The 27,143-nt window shown below is 39.3% G+C and overlaps 1 protein-coding gene across 3 annotated transcripts in view; it reads left to right on the plus strand.

The window, feature by feature from the left end:
• LOC101746375 (cell adhesion molecule Dscam2) overlaps nucleotides 1-27,143 on the plus strand; it is a 188,584-nt gene that overhangs the window by 133,702 nt on the left and 27,739 nt on the right. For all 3 annotated transcript variants that reach the window (XR_002430208.3, XM_012688428.4, XM_038011129.2), the window contains exons 8-16: nucleotides 3,403-3,508; nucleotides 5,111-5,227; nucleotides 13,463-13,709; nucleotides 14,499-14,652; nucleotides 14,965-15,116; nucleotides 15,396-15,486; nucleotides 17,693-17,859; nucleotides 18,583-18,728; nucleotides 19,959-20,094. Coding sequence is in view for 2 of the 3 variants with exons in the window: in XM_012688428.4 (XP_012543882.3) it covers nucleotides 3,403-3,508; nucleotides 5,111-5,227; nucleotides 13,463-13,709; nucleotides 14,499-14,652; nucleotides 14,965-15,116; nucleotides 15,396-15,486; nucleotides 17,693-17,859; nucleotides 18,583-18,728; nucleotides 19,959-20,094 (1,316 nt within the window). In the remaining variant the exon portion in view is untranslated. The remainder of the gene's footprint in view (nucleotides 1-3,402; nucleotides 3,509-5,110; nucleotides 5,228-13,462; nucleotides 13,710-14,498; nucleotides 14,653-14,964; nucleotides 15,117-15,395; nucleotides 15,487-17,692; nucleotides 17,860-18,582; nucleotides 18,729-19,958; nucleotides 20,095-27,143) is intronic.

The following is a 27,143-nucleotide window of genomic DNA, read 5'->3' on the forward strand; positions in this document are numbered from 1 at the left end:
CAGTAAAAAAAAGTCCACCTGGTTATAAAAATGGCTATTCTACCAATACCCGGAACCCTATAACTTTAAAAACCACTTTACCGTAGGAATAGGCAGATGCGTACCTAGATGACAGCGTCTTAAAACCAATTCGGGCTTGCCTATCAACTTACACAGAAAAAACTAATCTATTATCTTCTATCTTCTTCTTCTATAATAATATATACTTATATAAAAATGAATTGCTGTTCGTTAGTCTCGCTAAAACTCACGAACGGCTGGACCGATTTGGCTAATTTTGGTCTTGGATAATTTGTGGAAGTCCAGAGAAAGTTTAAAAGGTTTAAAATATGAAAATGCTCGGAATTAAACAAAAATAACAATTTTGTTTTTCCTTTGATGTGTCCCCCGTCGGACGGATTCCTTTTGTTTGTTTTAAGTTTATTTTATACACAAGCTTAGGTCTTTTATTTATCGATGGAGGCACTACAAAGTCTGCCGGGTCAGCTACTAATAATTAAAATACTAATTGCAAATATCCCCAAATTAAATTTTAATTTACGTCACTTTGATTCAAACTGTGATTAAGATTTATTATGTTTTTCAAAGCTACGGCCAAACGAATCTTCTCCCAATTAATTATAATTTATTAAATTAAGTGCTCTTAACTAATCGGAAGTACTTCAATTTCAACGTAACAAATAAAGTTTCACTTTTGTAAATGTACACTCTTAAACGACGCTGTTAATTAGACCGACACTCGATACCTTAATTGCGCTTCAAGCCGCTTATAATTTATAAACAATTACAGATAACAATGGAGGTAAGTGATCATTTTACAAAACATTTAAAGATAAAATTAAAACTACTTTTACAAAAAATAAGATGTAACCGACCGTAACGACGTAAACGTATCGAGCGATCCAAATGTGCAAGTAATAATCAAACCCGTAAAAATTTTGTTAATAGTAATTACTAAACAATTCAAACGTAAGCCTCAAGCCTCAAAGTGGGTGACGGCATACATGTGATGATGTCTATGGCTCCGGTAACCATTAACACCAGATGGGTCATGAGTTCGTTCACCCGTTTATGTATAAAAAACGAAATCCAATTGTTCCACCACTTGAACTGGAGCGCGTATCAACTTAGCAGCAGAAAAAGGTAGGATACACAATAGTAATGCCTTACAATGCCTCTACATAGACTCATTATTAGGAGACTACTATTTACTCAGTAAATTTACTTTACTTCTAATCACTCTCTATCTTTAAAAATATCTTGACTCTCAGAGGTAAAATATCCAAAGAAAGATCGACTACTGTTTGATCAGTAAATTTACTTTACTTCTAATCACTCTCTATCTTTAAAAATATCTCGACTCTCAGAAGTAAACTATCCAGAGAAAGACCTCGTCCAAACCAGATTTCACGATTAATAATCCAAATAAACATTAACAAAACACCACAAGATTTACTCAAAGAACAATTGTGGGGCGCTTACAACTACAAAGGTGAGCGTTTGCTTTCTTTTTGTTTGTCGCTAATGACCGGCGGAGAGGCGTGCCGTTGCCTAGCAACCGAACCCGCGGGATTCCTACGGCTATTCAATGCAAATACGCTGTATGAAAAATATTTCGTACGTACTTTAATTCGTAAGGTTGTTTGCGCACATGTCAATATCACCGTGTTATTTTTTTAAGGGATTTTATGACCTGGTAACTAAGACCTTTAAGTCATGTCTTATCGTTTTTTATTTACCTCAAACTTATGGCAATCATTAAATAGTATTAGGACTTTTTGACGGGAACGCGAGGAGTCAAGTTGTGTGATTTGTTTTATTTTGTCTATTTAGTGTTTCTTCAGTTTAAATGTGTAATAACGCTGGTTTATTAACTGTTTAATATCTGTGAAAGTGCACAAATGTGAAAAAATGAAACAAATCCGCTGAACGTAATTTCTCGGGGTCCTGGAAAAAAGTCTGAGTAAATGACCACCATTTTACTGAGATTATAATTCATCCCATATCATCTCATTTCATTTCATTTCACAATATCATTATTCAAATAAAAAAAGTTTTCATTAAAATTAAAAAAAGACTTGACCTAAAGGTCTTAGTTACCAGGTAATAAAATCCCTTAAAAATGCTATTAGCAATTAATTCTAAGTTTATGTTGTGGTATCCTTGGACTTGCGTAACTCTTTAACGTCAAGAGAAAAAGTCAATTATATTAACACACTAAGAAATCATAGTAATGTGACATTAAGAATTCGGTAGCTGAAGGAAGGAGTTCACTCAACAGTTCCCCTCTTTTTTTTTTCAAACTCCAGGAACCGGATATACGGAGTGTGCTCGAATCATAATAGTCGATTCAGGGACAGCTATTCATACGAAATTGGTTTACTTTCTTGGGGGGAGCCGCGTATTGTAAACTAGCGACCCGCCCTCGCTTCGCTTCGGAAACTGTAATTTATTATTGATTTCTCCACTATATAATGGACGTTATTATACATATAAACCTTCCTCTTCAAGCACTCTATCTATTAAAAAAAACCGCATCAAATTCCGTTGCGTAGTTTTAAAAATTTAAGCATACATAGGGACAGATATAGGGACAGAGAAAGCGACTTTGTTTTATACTATGTAGTGATGAACAAGCAACCTTCGAGAAAGACAAAATTTGCCTTAGAGACATTCGGCGAGTGGATAATTTTTCTATTTGTAATACTAAGACCAATGCCAATACTAAGCTACATCGCATTAATGGTATGCATTAAGCCGTCGTGGCTTCAAGGATAAGGTCCCCGACGCACTTGTATCGAATGATAAGTCCATATTCGCGTAGGCATCAATTTTTTTAAAGAAAATCCATGCCTAAAACGGCATTGTGTTAACGAACAACTTTCTTCGATGTAAGAATATCATGTAATCAAATGTCGAACCCATAAAATTTAATAATTTACGTAATTACTGAGATATGCCCTTGTGAGTCCGCGCGTTGGTAGGTGCTACCACTCTGCATATTTTCTGCCGTGAAGTAGTAATGCGTTTCAGTTTGAATGGTGGGGCAGCCGTTGTAACTATATTGAGACCTTAGAACTCATATCTCAAGGTGGGTTGCGGCATTTACGTTATAAATGTCTAAGGGCTCCGGTAACCACTTAACATCAGGTGGCCTGTGAGCTCGTCCACCCATCTATACCATAAATAAATAAAATAAAAATTGAGGTTGTGATCTCATTTCTCAAAGTTGGTGGCGCTGTCCACTCTCAAACTTATTTAAATTGATTTTACTTAATTAATATTTAATTTCATCTTTCGTACCAGATATTTAGTTCTGGTACGCTTCTCAAAAAAAAAACCTCAGCTATTTTAACGGAACAAAGGTTGATCAGTCATCACACGTTAAATCTGTCGATACAGGTGGTACCGAGAGACAGCTGGTGGCGTTCTGCGGGAAATACGAGACGGTGAAGGCAACGGTCGCTACAGCAAAACACATGACGCGCTGTCAATAAGGAGAACAGAGGTAAGAGGTAACAGTGAAACAAACAGAGGTAACATTAAAACAAACAGAGATAACATTGAAACAAACAGAGGTAACAGTGAAACAAACAGAGGTAACAGTGAAACAAACAGAGGTGACATTGTTAATTTATACGAAGGTAAATTACCGTATGAGAGACCTATTTCTCAATGCTCACTGTTGCTTATGGGCAGTAGAATGGTGCAGTTAAATGCAGTTAATCCTACCCATCCATTTCACACCTAGTCGTGAAGAATATGATGAAAGATCCTTAGAGTGGGAGCTATTACCAAAACCAAATGGTTAATGTTATTGCTGGACGAGTTGGGAGTCGTTAGCCATGCTATGAAAATACATAATAAGATCTTCCCAAAAAAATCCTGAGAGCACTCCTGACAGAACATACTGTACACAGACAGAACGAGAGTTCTTTAATGGAACCAGTGTTCCCAAAATAAACATATCCTGACATTAATTGTTATTAGTTTAGACGACCAAATGACCCCAAATGAACGTTACCAGAATTTTAAGTACCAATGTGGGAAAAGCAATCAATATTTCAATGGGATTGAGATATTTACTAATAGGGGTAGAAGGGGAAGAGGTCGACCAAAGAAGACATGGATGGAGTGTGTGAATGACAATATGAGAGAGAGAGGAGTGAGTGTTGAGATGACGGCAGATAGAATAAGGTAGAGAAAAAAAGAAGAAGATATTTACTAAAAACCTTCAAATGCTTGATTGCTGTATGATGAAAGAAAACACTCTGCCACCAAAGCTTTGTTCATTGTTTCAAATCATTCCCCCCCCCCTTTTCGCTGATAGCCTTGAGAGGCTATTTCAGCTAACCTTAACACTAGTAGGTGAATTCACGGGCTCAGCCTGAGAGAGTTTGATAAAAATAACCCTAGGAAGAGCAGTGCTTCGCAAAATCTACCACCGAATCGGAATCGCGACCCACTGAGAAGATCCGGCGAGAAACTCATTGATCAAATCCAATAAATAGACTATGATATCAGCGGCTAAGTGACACTAAAGAAAAAATTCGATATTTAAAAAAATTAATGAAATAATAATGAATAAAAAAAAATTAATGAAAAAAATAATGGGGTGCATGGTAGGTACTTATACCATTTCTTATATACCAATTCTTTACTCATATCTGTTTATAAAATATTTATAGCTATAAACATTTTATAAGCAGATATGAGTAAAAGAGTTATTTTGATAATATCCTGAAAAGCACCTTACACTTTTTTCAATAAAATTATTTTTTCTTACTCTATTTTTAATTCAAATTTTTTATTCAAACTTTTTTTCTATTTTTTAGTTGGATTTTCTATAAAGGCGTATTTTGTTAGTTTTTTTTAAAACCATTATTTATATTTCATTTTTTAATTGAATTTAAATCTTTTCCATTTCTTTTTCTATTTTTTTTTAAATATTGTCTTGTCATCGGTCCTTAATAAGTATATCCAAATTTCGAGTTAATCCGACGTTTTGAAGGGGGTCAAAATCATGTTCAAAGATTCCGTTACATACATACGTCTGAAGCTAATAAAAGCGTATTAAAAAAGAGGTTATTAATTTTATATTCGTTTGCAGATTGCGGACGGCGGTCGATGGGCATGCAGAGCAGCCAATTCCCATGGCCACATCACGTTGCGGCTTCATTTGGCTGTCCACGCGCATCTAACGGCTCACGCGCAACCTCACACCCAGGTCAGCACAATTAGATTGATTTTACTAGACCTCCAATGTTGTTCCAGGAATAATTCGGATAGATATTAAAAAAAAAAAAACTTACACGATGGTATGGCAACCATATTCTCTCGTTTAGGGACAGCTTAAAAGCTTTTAACTTCCGCACCAGTCAAAGCTTTCTCCGTCCATTATTTCACAGATTAAATGAAGAGAGAAGAAAAAAGAAACAAAACTTTACCGAGCCTAACAAGTAGTTCTTTCGTGATCTGAAAGTCAATTGTACTCACCTTTAGCGTAAATGTTAAATGTTAAACCAGTTGCTAATTACTAAGAGCCCGTTGCTGATATAACATTTTTGACGACATGGGATAAATCAATTAAGGACGTTTTCTCAATTACCAGAGTAGGTTGGAAAATAAATAAACTAAGAAATAAACACCTGAAAGTGAATGTTTGTTCGCGTGCAATTTTTCGCTTATACTTTTAATTTATATTTGGTTCATATTAATTGATTTGGTTACAACTGGGGAGTGCTCTGAGGAATTGTTTGAGATGATCCCTTCATCTCCTTTTTATCATCGCACCGCCCGCCATCGGAGCAGAGTTCACCCATATTATCTGGAACCGCTGCGTTCATCGACAGTGCGTTTCCATAGGTCTTTTTTGACACGTACCATCCGGCTATGGAATGAGCTCCCCTCCTCGGTGTTTCCCGAGCGCTATGACATGCCCTTCTTCAAAAGAGGCTTGTGGAGAGTATTAAGCGGTAGACAGCGGCTTGGCTCTTGAAGTCCATGGGCGACGGTAACCACTCACCATCAGGTGGGCCGTATGCTCGTCTGCCTACAAGGGCAATAAAAAAAACAATTCATCTTTCTTTACTGTCAATACTTTATGCACTTAGCTATGTGATTACGTCACATAGTTCTTCGAACTCTAACTTAAGAATGGAGGCGTTGAGCAGGAAAGCATGTCAGTCGTTTGATAGATAGCTGTCGGCGACGACAACTTATGTCAGTAACATTCAGGAAGTACCACAAAAGACATTCGTTCTAAAGCGTTCGACATAAATTAATTAACACTATTTAATGAAGTTCTGAATTTCCTTTTCCTCGTCGTGTAATTGAAAAAATACATACCTACACGAACACCGTCAATTTTAGGGGTAATTTAATTCACTTATTGGAACGGTCACAGGAAATTACGATGAATGTGTTCTATATATGAGTCGACTATTATCAAAGGCGGCAATCTGACTTTTGGACAATGATTGGTAAATCAGAAAAATGAATTATTGACTTTGTATTCCATCGGCAGTCACAAAACTCTTCAGAACGACATCTTAGATAAATAACAGATTAACTATTAACCTTTATTTAATGCAGGTTTTGAACCGTATTCTTTGAAGGAGACGATTATATTCAAATCAATCTGTATTGACATATCAATAAATTTTTTTTGTCCAAATGCACAGATTGCCACCTTTGATAATAGACAACTCATATAGAGTATATGTAATTTTCTGCTTATTAAATGTTTGATTGAGGTAAACGTTTTAAGGAATGCCATCCATCACTTTAGCAAATTCTCAATTCGTCATTTGCTCAAAGAGAACTTTTCCTCTTGGTCTCGGTCTTTTTTCACAAGCGAAATTGAAAAATTAATTAGATCGCCGTCCATAAAATATGAATTTCAAAATTGTGTAGCACTTTTTTTTTCGGATATAGCTCGCGGCGATAAAACTTTAAGGTTATATAATATTATAGTATTACTTAACTATCCCCGGTGACTGCTTACAAGCAAACAAATTTTAATGTTTTTTTTTTGGACGAGCTCACAGCCCACATCGTGTTAAGTGATTACTGGAGCCTATAGTCATCTACTACGTAAATGCGCCACCCACCTTGAGATATAAGTTCTAAAGTCTCAGTATAGTTACAACGGCCGCCCCGCCCTTCAAATCGAAATGCCTTACTATTTCACGGCAGAAATAGGCAGGGTGGTGGTACCTACCCGTGCTGATTCACAAGAGGTCCTATCACTAGTACTTACGCAAATTATAATTTTGCGGATTTGATTTGATGTTCTTCCTTTCATTGGAAAAATTGGTACCCGCCTGCGGGATTCGAACACCGGTGCATCGCTCGATACGAATGCACCGGACGTCTTATCCTTTAGGCCACGACGACTTCAAACACAAGACACGCTTTTCCCACAACAATTATTTTATATTATACAAACAAATACATATATATTATACATAGTTTAATTAAAATCCAAAATCCTGATGTGGGTCTAAATTCAAAGCAAGCATTTAAGCGTCTGTCATTTGGATCAGAGATGTGGGGAGCTGTTTGAAATGAGTGCGAGTGACGTCATCGGTTGGATTTAATGCATCCTGAGGTTTCAGAGCATTGGTCTCAACATTTCAACGATAAATGCATTGAAACTTACTCGTTAACAAAATATTTACGCTTTATATAGGGGTTAACCTGACCACCTGAATTATAATTAATCCAAGTTTTAACAAGTTTTAATGTTATAAGTGTTTACGTGGTTGATGTCTATTGGCTCCGGTAGCCGCTTAAAATCAGATGGACTGTGAGTTCGACCGCCCGTATATAAGCAATAAAAAAAATAACTTCTATTTTTATTATATAAAAAAGTTATATCCAAATATCCTTACCTGAATTATATTTTAATTAATCCAAGTTTTTCTAAGGATAAATGGTCTGATAATGTAATTGGATCAGGCTTTCAGCGAAAGGGCTTTAGTTAAATTTCGCGGAGACTTAGGCAAACTTCATGATTGAATTACATGAAAACATGTTGATTTATACAATACGAATTTTAGTTCAAGTCACGAGAATTAATCTGTAGATACTTAGTGACTGGCTGAATTCATTCGTGAAATGCCGATTAAATGGATTTCGACGCTCAGAATTATTTAAAAATAGCCTTCCTAACTACAATATTGATTAATTCTACAATCATATTAACAAAATATTTGTTAGTATGTATATTATTTAGTAAAATTTATTTGAAAGAGGTATGGAAATTAAGATGCCGTAGGCAGCGGCTTGACTCTGCCCCTGGCATTGCTGAAGTCCATGGGCGACGGTAACCAATCACCATCAGGTGGGCCGTATGCTCATCTGCCTACAAGGGCAATAGAAAAAAAACCCATTTTTTTTTTATTCAGTCACGGATATCAAAGCAATCTTGCATTACAGTTCGAACACGGCAGTCGTAACTGTAAAGCAATTACTACTTTCATGCAATTATTACTATAGATAACATCAAAAAAAAATCGGTCGAAAAAAAAACAGCCCTTATAGACAGAAACAAAAAACATTAAAAATAACAATGCCCAAAGCAATTCCAGACTATTCGACACAAGCTTTTCTATCAACAAGCTTTCTCCAAGGTTGAAGCATTTTTCTGATCTCCTAAAAAATATACACTCTCCACGGACCTCTGTAAATATTGTAGTTGGACCTTCAGAGGAGGGGATCTAAACTGTCTTGCGAGATTAACCTCGCTTTCTCAATTAAATATTTAACTGTTCTGTCCATACGAGAAAATCAGGTTCCCAAAATAAATTAGATATTTCAGTTGAGAATTTACTTGTTTTATTTACTCTCGTGCAAAGTGGTTATTTTTTAAGGATACTTTTTTTTAAATTTGAAGGATATTCTTCTGGATTTAGAATTCATACAGATACAGATGTACTTATACTGATACGGAGACCTTAGAACTTATATCTCAAGGTGAGTGGCGCATTTCCGTTGTAGATGTCCATAGACTCCAGTTACCACTTAACAACCAGGTGGGCTGTGAGCTCGTCCAATTAAAAAGAAAAGAAAAAAAACAAGAAATTAATATGTATGTCATCATCTTTCTCCTGCCTTTCTCCCAGTCACCTCGGGTTGGCGCAACATGCTTTCTCCTTCCATACTCCTCTATCATATACCATATCTTCGCTCACTCCCATCTTAAACATATCGTCTTTCACGCAATCCATCCATTTCTTCTTAGGTTTACCTCTTCCTCTCCTCGTGTATGTGTTTTGTAATAATTCACTAATATGAAGATTGCGTATACTTTTTTTGCTTAAACGAAGCTCACTGTCTACCTTGTGGTTAATGAGCCTATAAGCATCAACAACGTAATTGCTGCTACCAAGCTTGAGACATGAGTTCTAAGTCTCGGTTTCATAGTACAATGACTGCTCCATCCTTTAAGACGAAACGCATTACTGATTCACTGCATAAATAGGTGGAATGGTGGTATCTATCCGTGCGGACTCACAAAACTCCCTATCATCAGTAGGATGCGGACTTACAAAACGCCCTGTTGAACGGTAATTTCCACTGGTGGTAGGACCCTTTGTGAGTCCGCACGGGTAGGTACCACCACCCCGCCTATTTCTGCCGTGAAGCAGTAATGCGTTTCGGTTTGAAGGGTGGGGCAGCCGTTGTAACTATACTGAGACCTTAGAACTTATCTCAGGGTGGGTGGCGCATTTACGTTGTGGATGTCTATGGGCTTCAGGAACCACTTAAAACCAGGTGGGCTGTGAGCTCGTCCACCCATATAAGCAATAAAAATAAAATAAAAAATCCTGTAATGACTAACGTGATACAATTAAAAATAGTAACAATTGTAATAAAGAAAGGATGCAAAGTAAAATAATCAGGAGTATAGTCAATAGACGTGTGTAGTCAACGTGCTAATGTGTCAGCGCAGCAGTACATCTGTGATTAATAAAGAAGTGCACATGGGTGATTTCAATACAGTTACTGTGCAAAATACAGCACGGTCCAAAAAAACATTGGTGCCCAAAACGGCGCACAATCGGACGGCGCCATCCAAAACTACCTACAGCATTAACAATAAAAATATAATCTCGTTTCCTCAAATATAATGCTTAATCGAAGCCGCCAAAAAATATTTATTGGCTCGAATATTACGCAATTTCGTTGAACGTTAATACGAATTCGTCCTGCGCCGCGGCGCCGTCATATTAAAACGAATAACAGTGAAATAAAACGGAGAAGCGAAAAGGTCGCGGGAACCCTTCCTGATTGTTTCAGATTGGAAGGGATGAGGCAAACATTTGTAAGGGACTTCGATTGTTAGTGGACGCCCTTTTAGGCGAGGAATTGCAAATCAGATTGTTTGAAACAAGGACGAGATCTAACGAGATGTGCCATTTCATTTTTGATTCGGTCAGTGGACGCTGACTCGTCAATTGAGAAATCGACTCATCCAATATGTTTGAACAAAAATCATAAATCATGATCATATTTTGAAATTCATATTTCATACTGCCGCAATAAGGTAGACTCAGGTGCTCGCAGTATATAAATATTCCATGGGAATGCCACCACCGACTGAAAACCAAAGTATGAGATCAAAGTTTTTGTATCACGGCTACCCAGAGCTCTGGGTCCGAACGCATGACTGCTTCGAGATTATAATGAGCTGGTCAGTGCAAAGGATATTATAATACGGAGAACCAAACTATAACACCAAAAAAAATTGATACAGGAACAAAACTGTTTCACAAATTCTCAATCGCTTTTTTCTTTTTAATACAAAAGATTATTAAACCAGTACAACGTGGTTTAGTTTCGGTTAACTTTGTCCGATATCTGTCAAGCATCAACGCGCCTTGGGAACATGACATTACACCAAAATCCTCCTACGCTCTTAATCCAAAAGTTTACGAGACATAGCTTGAAGAGAGTCAGGGGACAATGCCGGGCCCCAGTGAACTTGGAATCGTGACGTTGGAATAGGTATTAGTGGATAAGTGGACTGGTTATTAGTGGATAAGGTTGAAAATCATTGTCAATCGATGATGAGGAAGTTGTAGCTTTTTAAAGATTTTCAAAGAGATTTTGAACCTAAAGCAACCTACGTAAGAACCTGAGTAAAACTAAGTTACGATTTGTGCTAGTACCCCGATGCTATCTCTTCCGAATATTGTCACTACGAAATACGTGACGTTGCAAATACCGTGCTAATCAAAGCCCATATTCAATAATGTCCAAATTAGGTGATTTTGAAAAAAACTATAAAAAGACTCGTCTTCTTTTCGTAAAACTATAAATTTCACATAAAGATGTTTTTGTAAAGAGTTAAAACACGATAAACCTTACACACAGAATTGATACGTTTATTTTTGTATAGCAGCTACGAATGGGGAATCGTAAAGTAAAATAAATGTCGCTACATTCGATACCGCGACCGCAAACATTGCGCGCTACGATTGTTACAGGCTCGTACTCAGTTATTGAGGTCGAAACGAATTAACCTCAGAGTATTTGTTTGGAATCGAATAATCTACATATAGGATCGGGGCAATAAATGAGAACGGAACATTCTTTTTTTTTTATTTTTCATATTGTTACGCGCTGGGGTTCGGGATAAATAAAAATTCTACCGACCTACAAATCAAAACTCTATTTAACACTTAGAACAATCACAGAACACTTTACAACTCGTAATTCACTTCATTCGCTTCGCTTCAGGTGTTCCGTTCGCTGTTTCAGTTCGAATAGTTCCGATTACTGACTAATTTCGTAACATCCCTGCAACGCTTTTATAGTCAATACGACATCCCTAGAATTATCGAGAACATTCCTCACAAGTCGAGTATTTTCGATATGCGCTTTCGCCATTTGATAATAGATTGCGTCGTGCTTCTCGAGCGTTCTTGACTTTACTAGTTCTTTTGATATTCGCTTCTGCTATTCGACGATAGATGGCATTGGTCTTAACGGCGTAACAATATATTTTATCTTTAGTACAAATTATACAATCTTTGCTTTAAAGTCTTCATTTAATAATTATTTTCTCTGACATCGCTGTCACACTTTGTTTCTTCGTGCGGTATTGTCATTTAAAGCTGTGTCCGTACGTGACTCAAAGACTGTCTCCTGTGCCGGTATACCGCGGCGAAGACCTCGGCCTTGAGAGTCCTAGAAAGGGACCCGGTATGCGTTATCCCCTAATGACTTACATTTAATATACATTACATTACTATAATTACAATTGCACCTGGCAATCACGTACTCATGTAATTTAATACGGCGTTATTTGTCGTTTATTGGTAGTGAAAGGGGAAACGGTCGACCGAAGAAGACATGGATGGAGTATGTGAATGACGATATGAAAAAGAGGGAGGAGTGAGTCTTGAGATGATGGCTGATAGACGAGAATGGAATAGAAAAAATCGCTGTGCCGACCGCACCTAGTGGGCTAAGGTGCAGAAAAAGAAGTTATTTGTCGTATAATATAAACGCTTGGCGGACGTCCATGGGGTCAATCACCCTCCATCAGATGGGCCGTATGCTCGTCTTCCTACGAAAGCAATAAAATATATTAGCAAAAATAAGTTTTCGATTAAAAAATAAGTCCTCGACTGCGCCCCTGTACTGCGACAATATTTACGCTTGTTCTGAAATATTGATATCGTTATTATCGAAACGCGGATAAAATTAAACGTTTCTCCAATGATTAATACAAAATTTAATAAACATAGGCTTATTGTTGTAATTGATTTAATTAATTACTCAATTAATTTTCAATAGTAAAATCTGATGTAGATCTTTTTCTTTTATTTGACGAAACTATTGTGTATATTTTACTCTTATAGATAACAGGGGTAAAAATATAAAATTGACCATAAATTTACCCAAATGATTCCTGTAAAATTTCACTTAGTTACTCATCGAATTTAAACATAAGAGTTTGTGATTATAAAATTTATTTACAATTTGATTTACTTAAAATACAGTTGTCACTTCGACCTCATGTTTCTAGTTAAAAGTGTTCACCTTGAGTGATGAATGCCCTGATTTTGTTTCCAATATAGCAATATACGGAAGAAGCGAATTGAGAATTTTAAAGTATTTGTAAAGTGTTTTAAAGGTTATATGTGCTAATACAGTTTTAACTTGTAATTCGGTAGAATTTTCCTATTTACCCTGAACCCCAACGTCTAACAATAGTAATTGCAAAGGTAGAATAGTAATTGTTTTTATTTACCTTTTTAGGCCAACGAGTACACGGCCCACCTAATAGTGAGTAGTTACCATTGCTCTTGAATGACAGCAATGCCAGGGACAGAGAGCTAAGCCACTCCCGAAGTTAACAGTAAAATCGGACAACGTTATGTCTATTCCAATTCATGTTTACCCTAATTACAATAGTCCTCTTAATGACAATACTTTTCCTCAACAGGTAGTCAATAGTGGAGGAACAGCCACAATGAACTGCACTTGGGGAGGATGGCCAGCCCCTCGACTTGAGTGGCTTCACAACGGCATTCCTCTTGGCGCTGGAGTTGCGGGTGGCAGGGTCCGGGTCCTCAACAACGGGGAGCAACTTATTATCTCATCAGTCCATCGAGCTGATAAAGGAGTGTATCAGTGTATAGCCAGAAATGAACTGGATTCCGCACAGGCCAGCGCTGAGCTGAGGCTGGGAGGTTCGTACCAGCAATATGATGTTTTCCAAATGATAGACGTAGAAATGTTTAAATTTTTTTTATTGTTGAGCAATGATAGCGAAGCTTGATGTTAGTAAACAAGTTTTTTAATTGTTGCCAAAAACCCTAATTACTGTCAACTAAAACGTATTTTTACAAAAACAAATAGGTTGTCTATGTGGGCTCTAATATTCTTTGTCAGATTTGTAAGATTAATAACAATATTAGATAATTTATTGTCAGCCATAAATGTTCGCAGCTTTACCTTCACGCTGCGTACATTTATACCATAGATACATGGATCTTGACCGCTTCTTGGCAAGACCGTTTACCATACCTTAAAATACATCAGCACCATAGACACAGTGAAGCCGTTGCCTATTCCTAGAAACTCTCGAGGTCTTATAGGTTGTTTGCTTTCTATAAGCGCGTCGTAAAACAAATCAATCAAAGTAGTGGGGTAGCTTCCTTTGAGCAGAAAGGAAGCTGCACGGTAATGATGGAATCATACTAAATAATACCTTAGAGAATTTGCCATAGAACATGCGGTGCAATACAACTAACACAGATAAAGTTGAATTCTCTGGACAAATGTAGAGATTCTAAATAATTTCTAGCCCACATTGCTAGCATACCACAATCACCCATCTATCAGTGCTCAAGAACATGCTTGGTACCACTTACATGTTACAAGCAATTCGTGTAAGGTCACCCAGCACGTGCAAAGTCATCATAGAGCCGCTATTTTTTATAAGACTCCAACAAATCAAGTTGTTTTACTGTTAATAGATACGGCACCAGAACTCCAGTATACCTTCATAGAGCAAGTGCTACGACCAGGTCAAGTTGTCACTTTGAAATGCTCAGCAGTGGGATCTCCACCTCCGCACTTCTCTTGGATGCTTGATGGTCAACCTTTAAACACCATGGCAAAAGGACACAGGTAAACTTTGAATCAGCTCTGAAAGTTCTCCGGATACTTTAGCGAGATGTCACATGATGCAGACGTGTCTTGAAGCTGTACAGATTTCAACCTCCCTTTTGCGTAATGTTTTACCGCAAATACAGCATTAATTTTTAAGAGAAGGGACTTCGACCTTGAGAATGTGGACTATAAATACGAAGTCGAAATCCAATCGTAAAATAATTAAAAGCAATATGATTATACCTACATGTGTCAGGTTACTATACTGCGGAAATTAATTGCCTGCCCATTTATTTATCATCAATGTTTCATCGATGTTTTGTTATACAGGTATAGCGTGGAACAGTTCGCAACGAAGTCTAATGATGTGATCAGCTATTTAAACATCACGTCTGTGAGATCAGAAGACGGTGGCTTATTCACTTGTCGAGCTGCTAATTCACTCGGAGAGGTCTCGCACACTTCCAGACTTAACATCTATGGTGAGTCAGGCAATTAACCTCTTAGCTAGTTCAGAGCTCTGAGGTATTTCAGGATTACTACTGAGTCCAGTGAATCGGTAGATTAGTGCGTAGTGTGCCATGATCACAAACAAAATATTAGTGCTAATACTGAAACAACCCTAACTTTTTGTGGGGTGTCTTGGAAATTATTATTAATAATGAAATAGAACAAAGGAATTGTATATATTATTCAAAGGGGATAAGTTTTATTCGCAATATGTAAGAGTCTTTATTTAAATTAAATTGTTTAATTCCAAGGACCTCCATACGTCAGGTCGATTGGACCAATAAGAGCTGTCGCCGGTCGTGAGTTATTACTTTACTGCCCGTACTCCGGCTATCCTATCAGGTATGTTAATTTAAAACATGTATGTGTTCTGATAAAAAGAAAATGTTTGAAATTCGATTAAGTTATTTGAAAAAATTATTTTAATCAAATAAAAACGTAGGTATTTTGAGGTCACACATTCTAAATAAATTTATTAAAACCATCTTGCGGACGCCAGTGTGTCTTAAGTCATGAAAGGGAAACTTAAAATAAAATGATCATTTACTTCATATTCTTCGAAGCACATATCATGTCTAATTTTTGGGAAGGCCTATGTTCAGTAATGTATGTCCAGGATTCAATTTGGAACACCTGACCGTAGCAGCAGAAAAACAACTAATACCGCTTACAGCTAAAAATCTGAATAATAGCTTGTGTAAAAGTCTATTCGCATTATAGTATGTATGAATTTGTAATAAAATCTCTTTGGCTTATACTATTTATCTGGCTGGTTTTGGTATCATTAAGAGTTTCAATGTTAAAGAAGATAAATTCAAATTAGGAAAATGCGTGATTTTTATTTATTTTTCGTACCGTCAAGATGAGTGAATCTCTAGAATTCTTTAGGAAGTGCCAAAACCAATTGTCGCGGTATTTATCAAAATATAAAAAAAATTATACCAATGGGATCATGTCCCTACCTACAAGATGACAAAAAGCTGTTGAACAAAATGGTACCTACATACTTTAGTTAAATGTAAATAAACAATATTACAACATGTTGTGAATTTTCTTAAAAAATGCGAAGAAACTTTTTCCCCAACCTATTATTTTTAGCGGTAAGCAGCGACCAGGGCGTGCCTCTGCCATTACTGATAGCCATGAGCGACGGTATCCACTCACCATCAGGTGGGCCGTAGGCTGATTCGCCTACGGAGGTCATAAAAAATGTCACCAGTTAGTGTGGGATAAATAATAGAATACAGATGTAAAGATCTTTTAAGCTGTAAATGTATTAAGCTAGTGAATTAACGTAAACAGAAAACGAATTTCATTTACGAACCTAAGTTCTCATACTTGTCGTTTCAATTCCATGTCGTTAAACTGTAATATGTATCCCTGTACTTCATCAAGATCGTAGCTTACACTAGATGCTTAGGCTGCAGATGTTTACGGGCCAAAACAATTACAACTTGAATCGGCGGACCATTTAAACTAAATTTCAGCCTCCAAGGAAAAAAATATAGCTAATGTTTTCGGACTTAAGGGTATTTTCATTCGAATCCGATTATTGTGAATACGATATTTTATAGATTTAATTTTCTCAAGATTGTGACAAGATTACGATCGTTTATTTTAATGCTCTGCTTAGACTTGTTGGGGCAGACATGGATTACACGAATCAATTTATCATACATTGCGTGTTTTACAAAACTAGCTTTTCAAAAATGAATTTTCTTGTTACCATACTTTATCTGTTACTATCTGACCCGGCAGATTCGTAGTGCCTCAATAGATAAACAAAAGACCTAAGCTTTTGTATAAAATAAACTTAAAACAAACAAAAGGAATCCGTCCGACGGGGGACACATCAAGGGAAAAACAAAATTATTATTTTTATTTAATTCCGAGCATTTTAAACATTCTTCATTCTTTTAAACATTCTTTGGACTTCCACAAATAATTCAAGACCAAAATTAGCCAAATCGGTCCAGCCGTTCTCGAGTTTTGGCGAGACTAACGAACAGCAATTCATTTTTATATACTTACTAGCTGACCCGGCAAACATTATTTTGCCATATATAAGATTTCTAGGGAATTTCTAGTGTAGTCTAGTAAAAAAACTAACTTATTGTAAGTGTGTAAGGATGTGGTAAATGAGTGAAAGAGGTATGTAGTGCTGTGAACGATGAGGGAATATATAATAAAAATAACAAAACCTCATTCAACCACATAATACCTCAGTATAACAAAAAAAAAATGTCCAAATAAAAAAAAAAATGTTAGGGGTGGACAACCCTAATCACTTAGGGGTATGAAAAATAGATAGTAGCCGATTCTCAGGCTTACTGAATATGCATAAAAAAATTCATGAGAATCGTTCAAGCGGTTTCGGAGGAGTATGGGAACGAACATTGTGACACGAGAATTTTATATATTAGATAGATATATCTGTTATCTATTACCTGTACTCAATCTCTAAAAAGATCCCACAACCCTATGTAAATACATATTTCAACTTAATACTTAATTAAGCAATCGCTTTTAAGATATGTTTCTTCTGCAGTTCAGTAAAATGGGAACGAGACGGAAGCCCAGTAGAATGGGAGAGCAATATAGATGGCGGCCTGAAAGTGTCAAGAGTTGAAGCATCTCATGCAGGCGCTTATACTTGTGCCGTAACCGGACCTCACGGAGAGATAGCCAGGAGGGAGTTGCAGCTCGTTGTTAGCAGTTAGTTTTATTATCTTAGTATTACTAAATTCAAGATATAAAAGCTTTATTGATTTATCAAGGCTTATATAATGCACTAGCTTTTGGCCGCGACTTCGTCCGCCTGGAATAGTTATTTTGGGATAACGCTAAAATTTATCAGCGACTTCATTTACGTAGAATGAAAAAAAAAGCCCCGATTTTAAAACATTCTTTATTAATGCTCCGCTTGTGTGCTCATAGCGTGTTATAAAGCCTTCCCCCTTCCAGCCCTCCTCAATATATTGGCTATCTAAAACTGAAAGAATTTCAAATCGGACCAGTAGTTCCTGAGATTAGTACGTTCAACCAAACAAAAAAACAAACTCTTCAGCTTTATAGTATAGTATAGATTTATTTTGAATTCATGTTCGAATCGTGCATAATGGGCATAAATAATGAATTAAAATCAAGACTGGGACAAGAGATCGCTGTAGGTAAGCTGGATTTGATAGCCAACCTTTAGTTCTGTGGGAATACTTGCAGAGTACATAATTTTCGTCTCTAATATCATCGCGTTTATACAGAGTTTTGTAAAGCGTATATACTTTTATGACGGTACTCTAACAAATAATGTCTGAAATTACGACAAGTCTGGTACAATTGTTAGGATCTTAATCTTAGTAACCGTTGTGTAAATTGATAGTTTAACATTAACATAAATAAGTAATTTGATAAATTTAATTTTATGAGTTTTTTTTATAGATCCACCTGAAATAGAACCTTTTTCGTTCTCTGCAAACTTACAAGAGGGAAAACGAGCGCAAGTCAGTTGCAGTGTCACTTCCGGAGACATGCCGGTTCATTTCACTTGGCTCAAAGACAATGGACCTATTCCTTCTAACTTGCAGGTCTGTGCGTTTTTTTTTTTTCTGTAACGAAGTTCCTTATGCGACGATGCGGAGGGGTACCCTAACCGAGAAAAAACGTCCGTAACGTAAGATTTTTATTAGTAATGCACACAGTGTACGCCTTAACTTTGTTATAACGTACAAAAAATAACATCTTTTTTTATCATTCATTGACCACGATCTCAGAGCGTTCGTTTGCGCAATACACTAACTCTTATGCAAACAACCGTGAATGAAGTGTACCACAATAAGTTCTCACGTTACCGAATGACCGTGGGTTATTGCGAATCGAATATAACTTAAAATTAATATTTTTGTAATAAGGAACTTCGTTCCTATCCGGGGTCCCACGACACCATACATCTCCTTTTTCCTGCCTTAGCTGATAGCCTTCAGAAGCTATTTCAGCGTAGCCTTAACTAGTAGGTGAGCTCATGAGCTTAAACCTGACGACCTTGCTAACACGAACCTTAACAAGAGCCGTGCTTCACGTAATCTACCACCGGATCGGAAACGCGACCCACTGAGAAGATCCGGCGAGAAACTCAGTGGGCTGTGCAACATTAATAAATATTCCTCGACCGGGTATCCGTAAAGTGAGATTAAAAAAAAAGGTCTGTGCAATATTATACCAAGTAACGCTGTGGCTTACGAATACCCTACCCTATACAGTGCGATATTGCTGTAAAATATGATCCTACACGTTTTCTTCAACAAGTGCAACAGAATTACTGAATGAACACACGCAAGATATTATTCAAATATTTGCATGATTAAATAAGTTTACTTACTAAATAGGTAACTCTATTTTCAGTTCATGCCTGTAAATGTTATGTAAATGTCCTAGCATAATTATGTTGATACCTCCACTACCCGACGTTGGCAAAATTGTACTTTAATCTAAGTAACAAAAGCCAGAAAGAATGAAAAAAAAAAAAAAAGTTTACTTACTGCATTAGCTCATTATTCTACATAAATACCTTTCGATGAATTATTTAAGTTCTCTCAAAACTAAACAGTGTATGGTACCTACTATTTTTTTATAAAATAAACCCCGAAACGATCATTTCCGTTTAGAGTCGGGTTAAAAGATGAATTCATGGAAATATCGGCAGAGTTTTAAAACAGTTATGAGATTTAATAGAGAGAATGTATATTCGTTGAAAGAAATTCACAATTGATACTGATGATATTTTCACGATTAAAAAAACCACGAGGACAATTCTATAGGTGGAAGAGCGGGGTGCGGAGTTTTTCAGCAATCTAGTATTCAAAGAGGTGTCCGCCCGCCACAGCGGGTTGTACACTTGTGTGGCTTCTAACACTGCAGCGAAAGTTAACTATACCGCTGAACTGGTGGTCAAAGGTAACGGGTTCATGTTCGAGCACATGAGCACAGAGCACACGACCACAAGAGCACAAGAGCTGAGCACTGAGCACTTTCACGCTTGCAGTGGTAGCAGGAAGGTTCGGTCACAAATCGTTGACTTTTGACCGGCTTAAGACTTACCATAAAAAATTGTCCACAACAAATACTCCGCAATGGGTCGCTTGTCTGATGGTGGTTGACTTAATCTTTTAAGCCAGCGGTCGGAGAACCGTGGTAAATTACCCCAAATGGGGTAAAATGAAATTTTGGGGGGTAAAAATGAAACTTTTGTGAGTAAAAAGTATATATTAAAGTGAAACTTCTTTAGAATCGTTAAATTTTTTGTTATTGTTTTCTTTTCAAAATTATCATGGGGTCTATAATATGAAAGATCCTAAAAAGAAGCGATTTCGTTTTTTTTTTTTGTTCTTGCCATGGGGTAATATCAACTTACACAAAAATATTTTGGGGTAATAATTAAAAAAAGTTCTCCGATCGCTGTTTTAAGCCCTTTTTCCGCAGACTGCCCTTTGAAAATCATTGGCCGATAAGAAACAATTTCAGCGCGTATTAAAGCGTTTCGTAAACTATCAAAGCCTTGTCAAACTATAGACGATTTGTGATTGCCAAAGCTTTTTTCACGTCTGCTATTATTGATAAGCATTTTAAAGCATTTGAGAAAAACTGTTCCTTTTGATGTGATAGCTTCTTATAAGCCGATGAACGGCTACACGCACGAGAAAGTGTCACGTTCCGCCTGAGCGTGCAAGCGAAAGCGCGGAACAAGCGATATAGACGCACGATCGGCCCGAGCGTTGTCTTGTGACACATTTTTCTCTCTTCTCGCGTGACGTCAGAGCTAGCAGCTCGAATAGTTCTGCTACTGACGTTATCACATAGAACTATTGTCCGTAAACCGACTTTACAGAGAACCAATGTTTTTTTTGTATTCAAAGCAACGTGAAATAAGTTTTAATGTTATAATCTGTAATAATCTGGTTGGATATAATTGAATACTTTGATTTGGAAAAGCCACGTTGAGAAGCTATGGAAAATTAATAATATTTATAATTATTTTCTGTGTTTGCTTTTAAAAAATATATTAATAAGCTTTTTAAGTGGAAATCTCGGGGCATTTTTATCAACAATAGTTAGAATATAGTAACATAATATACAAATTAATTATTCTATGTCGTATAGAAGAATTAATCGTTTTGATAAGCCCCAAATTTAGATCTACTGCAACGTGCTTTTATGGTTCAAATTATTCAAGCAACTTAGCTATAAAATGATTTCTGTAATTTAGTTCTTACATATTTTTCTTTTGCACAGCCTCGGATAACAGATGGCTTATGGATACGGTAATTCTTATTTCCATAACGCTAATAGAATTGATTTTTAACGCAAATCTTAATAGCAATTGTAAATATATTTATTTTAAATAATTACACTAACTAATATTCTTGTACCTAATTAAGTTCTGAGCGTGAAATTACCGAAGTTTTGAGAAAAAAATCATATGGCTTCAATTCCATAATGCAATTTTGTTTTACTTGAATAAAAATGAATCCAGATCTAATCAGAGTTTATGAAGTAATGTACGTGAATAGCTTGTCTTAATTGCTTAGATGGGTGGACAAGCTCATGACCCACCTGGTACTAAGTGGTTACCGGAGCCCATAAACATCGACGACTTAGACCCGTCCCCTACCTCAAGACATGAGTTCTAAGTCTACCGACTGAATGTCAGCCAGTTTTACAGTACAACAGCTATCCCGCCCTTAAAACTGAAATACGTTACTGCTTCACAGCAGAAAAAGGCATGGTGGTGGTACCTACCTACACGTGCAGAGTCACAACACGCTCTACGACCGATAATTACGCAAATTTCAATGTTTTTGTCTGTCCTATTATTAATCGGAAAATATTTCGTTACTGGCTACTATGATCACCTAGAAGTGATATTAGTAGTCAGCTTCACTTGATGTAGTCATGTGTAGTGATGTAGATGTAGTTAATTTACCCTTTTTTTAACTCAACCCTGAATTTGGCCTTAGCTTATCAAGTTACCGTTGTACTTCGATCTCTTATTTCAAGGCCTTTTTTTTCCTACCTATTCTAGTAGCTAACCTCGACGGGTTATTCTAGATTCACACAATGACCTTTTATCTGTTAGCCACGGATTCTTCTATTGCACTAGATACCCGGATATTTTAACGTATCAACCGGTATTGAACACTGCCGTAATCCTTGAAACATAAGATAGAATAGTCAAATCATTCCACAATTCAAATTGAACGCACGATTTTTTAGCGACAGATCCAATTGGAATTTTGCTTTCTATCTTTAAAATCCTGACATTGACGCCAAAAATTAACAAATTTATATTCCTAATAAATTGCATAACTAAAATACTTTAAAATTAAAATCTAAACGCAACTTTATACGTGTTCCCGATGTGATCTTTGAACTTCATTACCTGTCCACCGTGAAGAATTACTAACGCAATTAGCACGAGGTGTAATAAACGTAAACGGGCATCGGGGCGAATGACCTTTCCACTAAATCGGGCAGCCCGGTCAAGTGGAACAACCGGTCAAACGGACCGTATATGGTATATTTAACACGATATCCCTGTAATGTGTTATAACCCTATTATTTGTGATTTATTATTATGAGTATAGGTAGAGTTTTTTTTTTTTTTTTTTTTTTTTTTTTTTATGATTGAAAGTTTACTGGTGGCCCGAAGGCCTTTCCAGTTTCACCAGGACAGGTGGGCGAGCAAAGGCTCAGCCAAGAGGGGTGGGATTTGCTAACAACTGCCCGAGCGCCTCCGAAGGAGACCTAACAACTCAAGAGCAATTGTTTCGCGAATGAATCTACTACCGGATCGGAATCGCGACCCGCTGAGAAGATCCGGCGAGAAACTCAGCGGGCTGACGCATGGGTTAGGTTGCACGTCGACCTCTTTGTCGAGTTCGACGAGTACGGTTACCGGGGTCCCTAAGCCTGCCCCTAGTATTAGAGCTGAAGGCATCTAATGCAAAGGTTATTGGATCTGATGGATCCGTAAGGACGTGTCTAGGGCGTCGACGGTGACTGGCTCCTGCATGATCAGGATTCGGGGAGTAGTCAGCGGCGGCAACGATAAGGCGATTATCATGACGCATAGCCTTATCGAAGTATCGTTCCGACGCTGACTTCATGTATTTCCGAATTGATTCGAGGCCCAGGTCGTCGTGTAGGTCAACGTTCCTCACGAACCACGGAGCCCCGACAGCTAACCTGCAAAAGCGGGATTGTAGGGATTGGAGGGTGTCTATGTGTGTGCGGGCCGCGTGAGCGAACACCACACTCGCGTAAGTCATGACGGGCCTTATGCAAGTTTTGTAAAGTGTCACCTTGTTCCGAAGGGACATTTTACTCCGCTTACAGATCATGGGGTAGAGTCTACCGAGAATAAACGCGGCACGGTCACGGACTGATTTTATATGCGGGCGGAATGTCATCGATGCATCCAGGGTAACGCCCAGGTACTTGACCTTCCTAGCCCAGGGTATGGGTTGTCTAAAGAGAGTAATCGGGGGTGTGAGATTCCTCCTCCTAATCCGGGAGGAAATCCGTGTGGAGCTTCCCCTCTGAAATAGCACCGCAGTACTTTTCGCTGGGTTGATGTCTATGCGCCATTTTCGGAACCACTGTCCTAGGGCTAGGGCTGCGCTCTGAAGCTTCTTCGCGATTAGGGACTTATTTCTACTAGAATAGTAAACAGTCGTGTCGTCGGCGAATAAAGCTAAATGGGTCGGCGGCGACCGGGGAATATCGTTGACGAATAAGCTAAATAGGAGGGGTGAGAGGACAGAGCCTTGCGGGACTCCAGCTGTGAGAGGTCGTGGGGAGGAGCGGGTTCCCTCGACTCGATATCGAAAAGAGCGGTTCGACAAGTAGTCCCGTATGATGAGCACGAGACTATCCGGCACGCCCATGTTGAATAGTTTGAAAATCAAACCATTGTGCCAGACTTTGTCGAACGCTTTTGCGACGTCGAAGAAGAGAGCTCCCGTGTATAACGGTTTTGGTCGATTAAGCCCCACAAGAATGTGCTCCGTGAGGCGGTGCACCTGTTGAACGCATGAGTGATTTGTACGGAATCCGAATTGTTCATCGATGAGAATGCCCTTGGATGAGACGAAGTCTCTGAGGCGTTTGTAGAGCAGACGCTCATACAGTTTGCCTAGAGACATGAGGAGGCTAATCGGGCGGTAGCTCGTCGGATGATTTTTTGGTTTACCGGGTTTATGTATGCCGATAACGTCCGCTTCTTTCCACACCGCGGGAAAGATACAGTTCGCCATAGCGGCATTGAAAATAGATGCCAACATCACGATGAGTTGGACGGGTAGAAGTTTAATAACGCGGTTGGATATACCGTCGGAACCGGGAGCCTTGCGAGGACGTAGGTCTTTGATCAAGTCTTTAACTTCCATCGGGGTGACGGGTGGTAACGCATCAAAGGGTGGCAAGGAGGCTCTGCGTTCTACCTCACTGTCTACTAATTCTACATGAACAGGGTCCACGGATTGAGTGCTGGGCGTGCACTGGGTTTGCAATGTATCGGCCAGCAGCTCTGCTTTTTCGTCATCATCGAACGCCGCGAGTCGGCCTGAGGGGCCTACGAGGGGGGGCATAGTTACTACCGTATCCGATTTGAGAGTACGAGCTAAGCGGTAGTAAGACCTTTGGGAGGGCGCGAGTCCTTCTAAGAAATCAGACCATCTGGCATCTCGGACTTCGGCGATGCGAGACTTTACGTCGCGTTGTAGGGCACGCATTCGAATACGATTTTCCGCGGTAGGATACCTGTCGTAGGCGCGTATCGAGGCGTTCTTAGCTCTAAGGAGTTCCCTAATATCGTCGGACAATTTGAAGCGGTGAAGGAAGTCCTCCGCTACAACTTGTTTCGATGACCTATCTAATGTCGAGGTGATGTGTGACGTTAAGATGTCTATGGCTTCAGCGGTATCCTGAGGAGACGGGATAGAGTCCGGGTTAAACGGGAGCGATGGTGGATCAGATTCAGCCAGGCTGATGCCCAGCGTGTGCCAATCCACCACAGTCCTCGTGACGGGAACGGAATCGGGAGCGCGACCGAGCTTCATAACGACGGGACGGTGGTCTGAATCTAACTCTGAAACTACTTCGATCGAGTGTAAGCGCAGAGTTACGTTTTTTAATAACGCTATGTCGAGTATATCCGGGCGATGCGCGATATTTAGCGGGTAGTGAGTCGGGGTTAGCGGAGCGACGATATCGAAGGCGAGATCATCGACTAACGCGTCAAGCCGCCTGCCATTCGGGGTTGTGGTGTGTGAGTTCCACCTGATGTGTTTACAATTTAGGTCGCCCGCCAGAATGACAGAGCTCCCCATACCGAGCAGCGCCTCGATATCACTGCTTAGAACGATCTTATCCGGTGGAAGATAAACGGACGCGATAACGATCGGTGCGTGTCCCGTCAGTGAGATTCGGCACACTGATGCTTCGATATTAGCGAGCGCGGGAGGATCGAGCGGGACGCAATGCAGGGCTCTTCTATAGTAAATGACGGTACCACCACCACGGGCAGAGAGCCTGTCGTTCCTGACCATGTTATAGTTCGCGATTTTAGGGTCACGGCGCGCGGGCTTAAGTAGGGTCTCCTGCACTAAAAAGATATCAATTTGGTGGTCACGCAAAAAGTCAGAAACCTGATCACGTTGATTTGCGAGACCGTAAGCGTTAAAAAATCCTATCGTTACGGATAGGGGCTTTATTCTACTTATATACGCCATTGATTACCGGCGGAGTGAGGGGAGGACGTACGTATTTAATGACGCGTATACGTCGGCGTATTCCTGCACAACGGCGATAAAGTGTTGTGCAGTGGAGGCAGCGCGAATGGCGTCGCCCAAAGCGTTAACGCGCTCAAAGTTGATCGACTGAAAGAAGTCGATCGCTAAAGCGAGATTGTCGGACGCGGTCGGAGGGCAAGTCGCGGGAGAGGGACGAGTCGCGGGGGCGGGACGAATCGCGGAGGAGGGAGTTGTAGCCGTGTTCGTGTACGGCAGCGGTTTTGCCCAGGCCGAGACACTGGGCACCGCCGCCGGAACGAACGCTGGCTTAGCCTGCGACGCAGAGGGTGCCGAGGCTTTGATGTCTGGGCCGGAAGCTCGGAGGCGGTTTTGGCGGGCGACGCGGCGATTTATTTTAGGGGCTCGGGGGCAACCACGGTAATTCGCGGGGTGACCCTGTGTTCGACACAGGACGCAGCTAGGCGGTTCCGTCGCGGTTTTTTGGTCGCGAGCGCAGAGGGCCGTGGCGTGATCGCCCAAACACTTAACACATCGGGGGCGCGCGTGACAGTTACGGGAAGAGTGCCCGTACAATTGACAATTATGGCACTGGCTAGGAGTGCCTTTTTTATGGGGGGCTTCGACAGCGATACCAGAGAGCCTACAGACGGTCTGTGTGTTAAAGATTTTCTTACCCTCGGGGGTAGGCTGGAGAGCGACTAGAACCATATTATATGGCTCCCTACCGCGACCGGTGTGCATACGGTGCACAGAATTCACTGGTAGGCCTTGTTTTAACAGGTCGGCTTTTACGAGCTCTACATCTAACTCTTTAGGGATTCCGCGTATTACAACGCGGAGTTCGCGCTCCTCCTGGAGCGTATACGTATGGAAACTTATACGCTCCTTACGGAGGTAAGAAGAGAGGGCCCTATGGTCGTCGGGTGTTTGAATCTTAATTTGAATGCCGTTCGCGAGGTTACGGGCATTCGTGAAATTTATATTTTTGGCCTTAAGGGCCAGGCAAACTCGATCCCAAGCTGCCTTCTCCTGAAGGATAACCGGGGGAGGGGTCTGGGTTTTATTTTGTGCCACCGGACGCGGCGACGGAGTGGCACGGGCTGGGGGCGCAACGGGAGTCTGAGGGCGGGGGCGCGACGCGTTCACGGCTTTGCTAATTTTAGCGGCCGCGGGAGCTCGAGACTCCGCGGCACG

The sequence above is a fragment of the Bombyx mori genome, chromosome 5 (assembly GCF_030269925.1).
Source record: "Bombyx mori chromosome 5, ASM3026992v2".
Classification (NCBI taxonomy): Eukaryota; Metazoa; Arthropoda; class Insecta; order Lepidoptera; family Bombycidae; genus Bombyx; species Bombyx mori.